The sequence below is a fragment of the Nelumbo lutea genome, chromosome 3 (genome assembly GCF_056320005.1).
Source record: "Nelumbo lutea isolate HS-2025 chromosome 3, American lotus-T2T, whole genome shotgun sequence".
NCBI lineage: Eukaryota > Viridiplantae > Streptophyta > Magnoliopsida > Proteales > Nelumbonaceae > Nelumbo > Nelumbo lutea.
This window is the reverse complement of record NC_142686.1, coordinates 103,530,842-103,543,645: the sequence shown is the minus strand read 5'-3', so window position 1 is coordinate 103,543,645 and position 12,804 is coordinate 103,530,842. Positions and strand designations below refer to the sequence as shown.

At 38.0% G+C, this 12,804-nt stretch overlaps 1 protein-coding gene across 6 annotated transcripts in view; it reads left to right on the top strand.

Moving 5' to 3' along the window:
• The first annotated feature begins 4,988 nt into the window (after window positions 1–4,988).
• Window positions 4,989–12,804, top strand: part of LOC148867300 (LEC14B homolog) — a 54,332-nt gene continuing 46,516 nt past the window's right edge. For 2 of the 6 annotated variants that reach the window (XM_088978873.1, XM_088978869.1), the window contains exons 1-3: window positions 5,181–5,301; window positions 5,730–6,267; window positions 6,408–6,527. In XM_088978873.1, the coding sequence (XP_088834999.1) occupies window positions 5,857–6,267; window positions 6,408–6,527 (531 nt within the window). In that variant the 5' untranslated portion in view covers window positions 5,181–5,301; window positions 5,730–5,856. Of the gene's footprint in view, window positions 5,302–5,729; window positions 6,268–6,407; window positions 6,528–12,804 lie in introns of all 6 variants that reach the window. The other 4 variants (XM_088978868.1, XM_088978872.1, XM_088978870.1 and 1 more) reach the window with 4 other exon arrangements.

Genomic DNA, 12,804 nt, shown 5'->3' with positions numbered 1-12,804 from the left:
GATGTGTGGAAAAGAAGTTGCATGCGTGGTTTTCCTTCTTCCCTATATAAATAACGCATTAAGGGAGAATGGAGGAAAAATGAAGGGAGAATACCCACGGTTCAGAGAAACTCGACCTTGAGCAAAACACATATCCAAACCCTATGTTAATGGGAATCCTAGGACTTTGAAAGGCGTCCAGACCACTCCAGCTCTCCCAATCTCGTCCCTAACTCATAGATAAGTCTAAGAAATTCCAAAATATCCATCTCCTACCATCCAAGAACATTTGAAATCGAACTACCAACGACGATCACCCTCAACGTGCATTTCAGAGTCCATCTTAGCTGTTAAAATTTGTTTGTCAATGCTACACTCAAGAGCACAAGAAAGGGGGGGGGGTAAGTGCCTTTGTTCTCTATGTCATTTGATTACCATGGGTTGTGGACATACTAAGAGAACTATTGCATGTTTAGGTGATGAAAGTTCAGCAAAGCTTAGATTTTGTTTCAAGGTTCTTGAAAGCTAGGAATGTTAGGACAACAATTTGATTGTTTGTAGGATCAAGTAGCAAGCTAAATTATATTGTTTGTATTGAGTTTGAAGTCATTGAATGATGGAAATAATGGTCTTTAGGTTTATATCAATACTGAAATGTACCTTCCATGTTGAAACATGTTCAAAACACTGTTGTAGGAGTAGTGATCATGCTGAAACCTCACTTCTCTTATGAATTCATAGGTTCATGAGGTTAATCTCTAAGCTTAAATGAATAGTAGTTTGTTTGTATGTGAAACATGGATTGACTTGGGAAAATGCACATGCTGTAATTACGCTTTTCATCTTATTTTAAGGAGCAATATGTGAATAACAATGTGTTAGATGACAGATTTAGTTGTTGAAATAATGTATGCAAATTTGTTTTTGAAACATGACATGCTTTAGGGACAATATCTTTGTTGATATGTGTTAAGATGATGAGAAACCGAATTATGTAATCTGTAACATTAGGATTCACATATTCAGGAGAACAAAATTTTAACTTAGAAAAATCAATAAATCATTCTCAGATTAGCAAGTAATTTCTTGTAAATTGTTTTCCATGAACTTTATAGTCCTTCAGCCCTTCCTTGTGTTCTAGTCTTGTTTGTTGATTAAGTAAATCTAGTTTTTTTCCTAGAAGTCAATAAAGATTTCAAACTGGGTTGTGTTTGCAACTAAGGAGAGAGGTGCCTAACCCCTTCCCTCCCCTTACTCAAGGAACTCTTGAATTTATGTTTCTAGGCTGGTGAAGGAGTGGAGTCCCTATTTGTCTAAAAATCTAATCAATTTAACTTGAAAAGAGGACCCATTTCCTCTTAAGCAAAAATGGGTGGCAATTCTATTGTGTTGGCCAAGAGCTTTTTGGAGCTTACAGTTGTAGCTAAGGGTGTTAATTGGATTGGATTTGGTCCAATTTGATATAGCCCAATGTGAGTTCATTACAAATGGACCAGGTTCAATCAAGGTTCAGAATATCGGTATAGGGTGATACGCCGATAGGGCTTATCAGCCTGTATCGGTACTATTTTTTTGTTTATATTTTCATTTTTTTTCCAAATTTGGTCCAGTAGGGCCGGTCTACCCCCTAAACCACTCGCCGACCCGAAACACCCCTTGTAGGGGCGTGTCAGGATGACTTTGATATGATACGTATCTGTCAATACGGGCCGATATGTGATGATATTTTGAACCTTGGGTCCAATCCAATCCAATGAACATTTTGGGCTTGTCCAATTTAATGTCTGGACTGTCCAATCTATTCAGATTTGTTTTATTTTAGATTAATTTTAACCCAAACCTAGTCCATTGACATCTATATTCTTCTATCGATGGACCAGATATTGGCTCAATCCAACCCAATCCAATATAAATTCATTACGAATATTATGGACCAGGTCCAATCTAAATAAATACTCAGGACCATTAAGTTGGACTAGTCCAATTCAATATGTCTTGTTGGTCCATCCAAATTGGTTTTGGTTTGAATGAGATCCAATCCAAAACTGGTCAATTGACACCCCTACTTGTAGTGGAGACTTGGGGTCTAATTTTGCCTTCATTAGGGTGAGTCCAAATTTGTTGTCCATATGGCAGTGTTATACCAAGCTATATATCCAATCATAGGAGTGAATACACCAGTGTTCTTTACACTCGAAGTTCATATAATAGCATATCCCAATGACAACGTCACCCAAGTTTAGAGAATGGGCTTAATATGGACATGCTTGCAATTAATAGATTCAGATGCCACCAAGGCTTTGATGATAAATGGAATCTAAATCTATGCAAAGACAAGTGTGTGAATTTGGATACACGATCAATCATGAATGGATACGCCAATATTCCATTCACCCGGTCACCAACAGGAGCGTGGATATGCTATGCACATGCTATGAACAAAACATCCACAAGCACATTGTGTGGCACCCGCCAAAATTTAATCAAATTAAGATAAATCTTGATGCATCCTGTTCAATAAATGGGATGTGCTCGGCCATTGTTAGAAACTACCTGGATGAGGTTGTAGTCTTATAAATTACAAAGCTTACAACTTGGGCTCTACATCCATTAATTTCTTTGAAGCTTGGGTACTGCTTGGGAGGCCCATAATTTGGTGGTGAATTTCATTAGCAATGCTATTATCATCAATGGTGATTCTTTGGTTATGATTTCCAATGATTGTAGGATTATACCAACCGAGGGTTGGCTCGTTGGTGTGTTAGCTGGTTTGTTTGAACATTGATGCAGAATCAAATTTCACAACCAAAACTTTAGGGAAAAAGGGGTTAGGGGGAAGTTGTTAATGGTGTATAGCACCAAATGCCAAAAAAAAAATCACCATGCCTCTCTTTCCTTCATTACCCCAACCCTGTATTGTCCTTGACTCTCTCTCTCTCTCTCTCTCTCTCTCCCCTAAGAGTGTTCCTCTCCTATTGAGACATCTCCTCACTAAAATCACTATCTTCTACAACCTTACACACTTCTAATTTATTGTTCTTAAAACTCTCTCATACTTCCTAAAACCTCTCCTCATTCCTGAAATATTTCTCATAACCATTTTATACATTTTATATATATGATCTATTTAATTAAAGTGGTGTGGTTTATTGGATCAGAGGGTATGGTTTGGTTTTCCTTAATCCAACCCAGTTATGACCCATTTACTTTGAATGGTATATTATAATTAATAATTTCATTTTATTTAATTATAACTCAAACCAAAATAAAATAATTATTTTTGTGGTAAATTAAAAATTCCCAAACAATATTACTACTTTCAATAATTAATAATTTTCATTTTATTAATAATTTTGGGATTAATTACTAATGTTGTCAACAATTTACTCATAGCTTAGCAAAACTAATTAATTATTTTCAATGATAAATGGAAACTACCAAAATTCACTTAAAATATATTATTTAATCCATGATATAATAAAAATTACCAAAATTTAATACCAAAATATATTATTAATTTTATTAATTAATATTAATTATATATTAATAATTCATGTTTAATTAATTAATGATATATTATAGACAAATTAATTAATTACCAATATTTAATTTTTTATTAGTATTAAAATTTAAAAATTAATTATTCTTTCATGAATAATTAAATTAGATGTTATTACTTTGAATAATAGTAATGTTTTTTTTATAAATTAACAATTATAAAATTTAATAGTTCATAATTAAGAATTATTAACTATAATTATAAATTTATTAATAGTTTTTTTAAGTATTAATTATAAAATTTCAAAATAATTGTATATTTTTTATGAATAATTAAAAAATACCATAAAATATTACCACTTTTAGTTATATTACTAATATTACTATCAATAACTATAAATTAAAATTAGTGATATTAATTACTAGCAAGGACCCTTCCATGCACAGTTTTGTTAAAAGAATTTGAGGCAAAAGGAGCTAGGGTTGTACCTTGGGTTGGGTGGGCCTAGCTCAAGCCTAATCCAGTTGAACCCAAGTTTGGCTTGAGTTTTTAAACTTTAAGTTAGGTTTAGACCGAAAAAGTTAAGGCTAACCTAAACTCAAATTGGGCTTTGGTTGAAGCCTCAAGTAATTTGAGCTTGACCCAACCCAATTTGAGCCCATGCCAAGTTCATGATATACTTATCTACATATTATCAATATGTTCTACCTGGAAATTGGGCTATGGAGCCCAATATGCCCAAACTCATGTCCAGCCCAAGATGTTGGTTAAGGTCGAGTTGGGCCTGAGTTGGTAAACTTGGGCTTAACCTTGGATCGATAAAATCAGGCCAAGGTTAGTAAATTATCAATAATTATTGCCATTTTATTTTTGTTTTATATTACTAAATTTTTAATAATTATTGAAAATACCGGTAAATTTTCTCTTACCAACCTTGCCCTAACCGAAGTTTTATCCCAAATGTTAGGGAGAGGGGGTTCAAATTGATCCATCAGGCTTGAGCTTCACAAGGCATTCAAACTGCATGTCTAACTCCGTTTGCCTCAAGTTATTTTAACAAAACCCATAATGGCACGAGTCCCCGTTAGAGCGTAGATGACTCGAAACTCGTAACAACATAGAGAGTTCGGCTTCAATCAACCATTCGGACAGCTTTTACTGCCTTGCATTGAGAATATCTCCATAGTTGTATACTTTATTTCATGGGATGATATTCTCAATATAAAGTTGCAAAAAGCTGTTAGAATGGTCTAACCACACATTTGCCCTGATAGAAGCCGATCTCCAGCGTAGAGGGGAGATAATCGGAACTCGTAAGCCCATTCAGATAACCAACAGTAATGAGGCTGTAGTAGAGTATAGAGGGTTGAAAAATTAAAAAAATAACTAACCCGTCGCAGATATTGATTTCCATAAAGAAAGAGATGAGGTGGGCTTTTACGTGTCGCACTCACAACCTGCATTTTATTTCTTCTTTGCATGTAAGAAGAAGAAATGGGCCGGCCCAGTTCTCTCAAAACCCACAGTCAAAAACCAGCGCACGCCTCTGTTCTAGACTACTCCAAACGAACCCACGTTCACAGCAGTACACCCGACGAGACTGAGGTTTTGCAGAAAATTAAAACATTCCTGATTCTTCCATCCAAAACGTAAAAATGGAAATCAGTAAAAGTGAAACTTCTCCATTTTCAGATCCTCACAAAACGAGATTGATCGTCTCTAGAATCTCAAAATTTCTTGTCTTTGGTAGAGGTGAAATTATCGATCCTCAGTGATTTTCCTTGCTTCGTAGACTCAATGATCTGTTTGGCTTTAATATTCCGGTCTCCTTCACACACTCTCTCTCTCTCTCTGGTTTATTTTTGTTTGACGGAGAAACGGTTTGTCGTTCTTTACTATTCAAGATCACTCGTCACTGAGTTTTGGGTTGTTGGACTAAAATATAACTTACTTTATGCACTGATGTTTACGATAGATACCTGCATTTGTGTTGTCATCGTTTTTGCAGCTTCATCAAAAGAATATTTGAATAAATTGTAATAAGGAGAGTTTTCAAGTTTCGAGCACAGGACTGGCTCAATTTGTTTTGGTTAATTGTACTGCTTGCCCATCCTCGATTACATGAGTAGAACTGCTTAGTTGTAGTGATTAGAATCTACCTGTTATGCAATTTCACTGGAATCATGGACTGTTGAATGCTAAGCTATGTGATTGCTAAGAATGCCTTTTATCTAATTCATGTCGTTTGCAGGGTTATGTGATGTTGGGGAGATTGGGTGATATGAAAGCTGAATGCTTCCAAGGCCTATCTACTGTAACTTGTCACCAAGGGTATATCAAAACGAATTTTAACAGCCAGTGAGGCTATAAATAATGAAATGGGTCATGCAATGAGCAGGCTTGAACTAGATGCTGAGGCTGAGCTATGTGATGGTGGGAATACCTCCAATATGGCTTGTGAGAGTCATTTTGTTTGTCGGGGAAACAAAGAACCATTATTTCATCTTGATCATGGAATTGCTCATCTCACCAAGCTTAGATCACGACCCCATGAATTCTTGAGTCATGTGGCACCTGGTAGGAAGGAGTTTCCTGTCTCTGTGGTGAAGATGTTAGCTGGTCGAGAAGGTAACTATTCTAGGAGAGGAAGATTCTCTTCAGCTGATTGTTGTCATATGCTCAGCAGATATTTGCCTGCAAAAGGTCCATGGAAAGTGGACAAGATGAATAGCCGAGCTTATGTTTCCCAGTTTTCTGCTGATGGTTCCATTTTTGTTGCTGGGTTTCAGGTATTGTCTTGACTGCCTCTAAGTTGTGATCAGTTCTGGGAAAAGCCGAAAATTAGATAACGTGTTTCTTCTGTGTTAAGTTTTTCTTTAATGGCAATTGGCCAATATAAAATCTGTACATTTTTTCTTTTTCTAAACAGGGAAGCCACATTAGAATATATGACGTGGATAGTGGATGGAAGGTTCAGAAAGATATTCTTGCAAAAAACTTGCAATGGACTATAACTGATACATCTCTTTCCCTGGATCAGCGCTATCTTGTGAGTTAGTGTGAGTTATATTGAGTTGTGCCTTGAATTCTTATTGCAGCCTGTTCCATGACCAACCCGATAGTTGTGGGGAATAACCTGAAGGGAAAGTTCAATTGAGGTCTGTGGTGGATGTATGGGTTCTACCATAACATCTTAGCTCAAATAGCATAAGATGAATATAGAGCAACAAACCCTATCAGCGCTAACACAACATAACGCTTATGTTTGGTAACATGGGCATTTCTTGGGGGCGTTTATCAGATAAATGCCACTTTAAATGTTTTCTGTTATTGTTGTTTGGTTGGGCTTTTTGTGGGCGTTTCAAGAAACAGTCCATAAAGGCACTTTCTGAAGGGATATGATATTCATCACATGGACGCCCAAAGATTGCAGAATAAGGGGCGAATTTCAAAAAAATTCTCTCCCTTCAACTGGGAATCGCTTTCTCTATTTAGAAAATCATATTTTCAAAATCATTCTTGAACCATAAACTGAACCAGATCTGAACCAAAATGAGTAGGAAGGGATTATACCTGATATGGAGAAAAAGTATCTCCCAATGGAGGTGTTCATACCCAAGAAAGGATCCAAAATCTGCTTCCACTGAAGATGGAAAAATGCAGGGTGGAGCAGAATCAGCAGTGTTCTTCCAAAAGAACTTGACCCTTCGCAAAAATCAACTGGATGGCTTGTGAATATAACTCCAACAAATCTTTTCTCCAAAAGATTGGTATCAAGATCAAATCTTAATTTCTCCCAAGAACTGGAGATCGAACTGCTGGAGGCGGTGGCTGCAGGAAGGAGGTGGCAAAAGAGTATTCGCAGGGTGCAGAATTCTCTCTTCTTGTGATTTCAGCTCTGAAGACAAGAATGTGGATTGCATGTCTTAAAGGTTGCCGCCCACTTCTCCTTTTATAATCTTAAGGGGATCAGCTCCTAATCCTATTAGGAGTTGGTGATCCAAATCATATTTGGATAAGAAGTCCCTTTAAGTGATAAGGGATAACCCTTATCTTATCTGCAGATCAGATCAGCCATCTCCTAATCTAATTACGAGACTTCCAGATCTAAATGTTATTTAGATCTTGGACTCTCTAAGTGGATAGGGTATGGGCCCAATCCTATCAACTGATCCATCTTAGAATTCGCCTCTTTAAGTGACTAATCAAATTAGCCCAGTTCGAAATGGGCTTAATGCCCATTTAAGGTTATGTATTCACTTAGCCTTCCAAACTGTTGCCAAGTTGGGCTTCCTTGTATGGCGTGGGACCTAAACATTGATCTACACATCAGCCACATGGGTTCAGCCCAGCCTTTGTTACAAGGCTTTGCCGAATACACTGTTATGGACAGTGCATCCCCTGAAAACCATCTCATGGTCTCTATGGGTCTAACACTTACCCTAAGTGGTCCTTGGGCCAAGCCACCTTGTAACACCCAGGGACTGTGGGCAGATGCAAGATTAGCCCATCAGGCATTATTCTCAATGGTCTAACACTTAACCTCTCAGCCCATAATGATCATACACTACCCGACAAGAGAGGACCTCTCATTCGGCTGCAAGGAACAGTGTTGCACTCTCTGCTTATATGGATCCCGGGAATTAAAACCTTTTGCAAACCTTTTAGAAACCATTAAATATATACTTTTATATCTCATATAAAATATATTTTGTAAAACAAATCTCAACGATTGAAATCGGCTACCGGTAGTCTAGGTTTCCATCAGTGAGAGTGCATCCCCGATCATTACCTTTGTCCGACAAAGGGGTTGATTCTGTCACTATGATCACCAACTCAGATGAATTCTCAGACTGTCCCAACATACATAGGTTTTGACCCCCGCTAAGGATCTCACTGGTTGGTATATCAAAGACAACCCAATCCGATACATAGTGCAGTATCATAATCGAGTCTAAGAGTCGGGTGTAACTTTCCAGTTTTGCCCATCAATCTCCAAGGTCTAGGGCAATATTGGAAATCTGGTCCAGTTCAAAGATTCAATTAATCCTACACTATATGTGCCTAGGGTCTCACCCTGGCAGCTGAGACAGTCCACCCCAACCGACTTGGTGGCACCATAGTGTCAGCCTTGTTAAGATAGGTCTCCCCAGACCGACCCACTGGCTGTGAGCATTCTAAACTAACACGAGTCTCATTAAGTGTCTAGTTTAAGGATATTACACAGAAACATATCAAGGGAACATAAATCAAATATGCACTTTTATTCATTTACAATAAACTCATAAAGTACATCATCTTGATTGAAGATAAGGGCATACAAAACTGTCTAACACTTTCCAACTCAGCAAAGATAGACGTTTCCTCATCTTTTGCTGTTTGAAGGGCATTTCAAGAAATGGCCATATGGGTGATTTGGTGTTGCACCTTTCCTTGATATTTGGGTGCCATTGAATCGATCCAATGGTCCAAGCTACCCTTGCTTGCATATTTTGAGATCTAATAGCTGATTTTGGATGAAAATCACATCCAATGTTCAAAATGATTGGTATAGGGGATGTATGTGTGTGGGGCATTTATTTCTTACATTGAAATAAAAATTGTTCATCGATAATGAAGGCCAACAAAGAATTTTTTATGTCTTAATTCATGCATTTGTGGTTTGTCCGCATAAATCTTGCTTTGTGCATCCAGATCTCAGGGTTGACAACAGGAAGAAGAGCGCAGATGGTCTGTGAACAGGGGAAACTTGTGGGAAGAAGTAATAGATCGACCAAGAAAATGTCAATATGAACTAGCCTACTAGAAGAAAACGGAAAGAGTAGAGGGTCTCAGGGTCGATGGTGGTCTTACCGGTGCCAACGAATAGGAGAATAGTATATCTCAGGGTTGACGGCGGGAAGAAGACCGTAGATGGTTCGTGAACAGGGGAGACTTACGGGAAGAAGTAATAGATCTGCAAAAGAACAAGTCGATATGATTTAGCCTACCAGAAGAAGACGAAAATGGTAGAGGGTCTTAGGGTCAACGACGGTCTTACCGGCATCAACGAATGGGAGAATAGTAGACAACAGCGGTAAATTTTTCTTTAGATGAAATGATGGCGCAGGGTTCTCTTCAAATGCATTAGGGTGTCTGGAAAAAAGGTACAAGTATTCTACTGAGTTTCATGGTCTGCAATGCATCGGATCTGTTGTAATTTGTAGGGGTGTTTCTGGTATTTCCTCTTTTATTTTGTTATAACCTGTTGCCCTAAGTATAAATACAAACTTAGGTGCTGCCAGCCTACTACTTCAGAATAGAATTCTTCTTCTTTTTCTCTCTTCCTTCTCTCCTTCTATTGTTTTTTTCTTTTGTGGACTACATGGTATCAGAGCGCTGATCTAGGCATAAACTTCTCAGATTGTATTCTCCATCTGAAACTTTGTTCTTTGATTGGAAGAGGAAGTGAAGACTCCATTGGACTGAGCTAGCCTTTCAGTCTTCGTTTTTTTTTCCTTTTCTCTCTTGGTCATTGTACCAAGAAGAGGTTTGTGTGGCAGCCGAGTGCAGTAAGCAGTATCTCTAGGGTTTTCTCCTGGTTTTTTATGGATTGTAGGTCGTGGAATTACTATTGTACTCCAGGTATGTACTGTTACATTCGTATTTAAGTGCATGACTGCTGTGAATGTCATAGTTTGGGGTTGTAGGGGCTGGTTGTCTCCTTTTTCCTATAAGCTGAAGTGTTTTGGATGGGGTTTATTGACCTACAGTCCGACTGAACCTGTTTTTTGGAGCCTTCTTAAGCTACAGTGCTGTATCTTGGTTAATGTGTTACTCTCTAGCTGGTTGCCTTCCTTTTGTACCAATAACAGTGCTGTAGAAGTACAGAACTTCTGTCTTATTCCTTTTTTCTTGGAAAATCGACAGTAAAACATTGGGAAAAATGGCTACTAAGGATTCAGCAACCTCTGGTATTACTTCCCATCAAGGAAACCTTAATGGGGGAATGGACGGCATGAATTTCTCTATGTCTACTACCCCCTTTGATGGCCTAAATTATTTGCAATGATCCAAAGGCATCAAACTTTATATCACAGCTAGGGGGAAAGCTGGTTACATAAGTGGAAAGATTAAAGAACCAAAGTCTGATACAGCTGAACATGATAGATGAGATCAAGAAAATAACATGGTTATGTCATGGCTGTTAAGTTCCATGCTGCCTCATGTAAAGAAAAACTTCATATGGGCTGATACGGCTTGTGAGATTTGGAAATAGGCCAAGGCAACCTATTCTGAAGATAGGAAATTTGCCAAGATTTATTAGCTCCAAGAAGAATCATTTACTTGTAAGCGAGGAAACCGTAGCCTATCTACATACTATTCAGCCCTTACCTCTGTATGGAAGGAGCTGGACTATTATCAGACTATTGAGTGGAAGAATGATGAGGATTAAAAGCATATAAAAAACTTGTTCCAACAATGAGTGTATGCTTTTTTGTTGGGGCTGAATCCTGTTTATAAACCTCTTTGGGTACGGATTTTAGGAAGTAGGGAACTTCCTTCAGTTCAAGAGGTATATGCCTTCAGTTCAATATGAAGAGAGCAGAAAAAATCTAATGATTGTTATAAGGGGGAGCAATTTGTTGCCCTGGCTACAAGAGGGGGCAACATTGGAATGAAAAAGGGAGAATCAAGGAAAAATGATGACAAAGACAAACTGTGGTGCACTCACTACCAAAAGCCTAGACACACTCAGGAGACTTGCTGGGAGTTAGTGGGGAAGCCCAAGTGGGCAACCAAGAATCAAGACACTTCAAAGAAGCATTCTCAGAAGAAATTTACTTCTACAAAGATGGCTGCATAAGATTACCAATCAAATACTCTGACTACTGGAATTTCCCAAGAGCATCCTAGTGGTTATGATCCCAAGGAAGACATCATTAACTCATTCAGAGATCATTTGGAACTGTATGGTAGGACTCTTGGACAGATGGATAGGTTGGCTCCTACCCCTTCTACTTCTTTTGCTTCTACATTAGGTAAAGGTGCTTCTTCATTTCATGTGTGTACCTCTGCTCCCGAGTCACATTGGTTCATTGACTCAGGGGCATCAAACCATATGACTGGTAAGTCAAATTTATTTTAGACCTACACTCCTCTCTGGGAGGGATAAAGTGAGACTTTCTGATGGGTCTCTGTCCACTATTGTTGGTCAGGGATCTATATCCCTTCTTGATGGCCTTGTTTTACCCCATGCCCTTCATGTTCCTAAACTTCATAGTAATTTGTTTTTCATAAGTAGTATTACTCAATCCTTAAACTGTTGTGTGACTTTTTTTCGTAATTCTTGTGTTTTCCAGGATTTAGCCTCAGGGAGGACGACTGGTAAAGGAGATATGGTTGATGGCCTCTACATTTTGGAGAAAAAGCTGGTCTTGCGGCACTAGCTCCTGTTTGTCTTATGAGTCAGTCTACAAAAAGCCAACTATGGTTGTTGCATAATCACCTTGGTCATTTGTCCTTTGAGTCTTTGAGAGTTATGTTCATTGAATTTTTTAAATCTATGTCTATCACTAGTTTACAATATCAAACATGCCAATTAAGTAAGCATTGTAGAACAACTTTTCCATCTAATAATAAAATATTTGCTTTGCCTTTCCATGTTGTCTTTTCTGATGTTTGGGGCCTTGTGAACATGCCTACTGAGGGTGGGTACAGATATTTTATCATCTTTATTGATGATTACTCGAGATACACTTGGATATATCCTATGCATTATAGAGAAGAAGTACCCAAAATTGTGAAAGATTTCCACCACATGGTTTTTACTCAATTTCATGTTGAAGTTCAAATTTTCCAATTGGATAATGCAAAGGAATACTTTCGTCATGACTTAACTGAGTTTTTCTCCTCTCATGGATCTCTTTATAGAAGCTCGTGTGCCAGAACACCACAACAGAATGGTGTTGCCGAAAGGAAGAACCAACATCTACTTGAAGTTGCCCGTAGCATGATGCTTCACATGAATGTTCCTAAACGATTTTGGGTTGATACTTTGATGGCCACAACTTATGTTATCAATCGTATGCCATCACGCCTCTTTCAATACAAGGCCCCACATCAACCTTTTTTTCCTCAATCCCCCTTATTTTCTATTCCTTTACGTGTGTTTGGTTACAAGTGTTTTGTTCATGACCTATCTCCAAACCGGGGTATGTTGGACCCCAAGTCGGTTCTGTGTGTTTTTTTTGGGTTATCCATCCTCCCATAAGGGCTACAAATGCTTTAATCCTGTCACACATAAGTATTTTGTATCAATAGATGTGCCTTCTTTTGAATTTGAA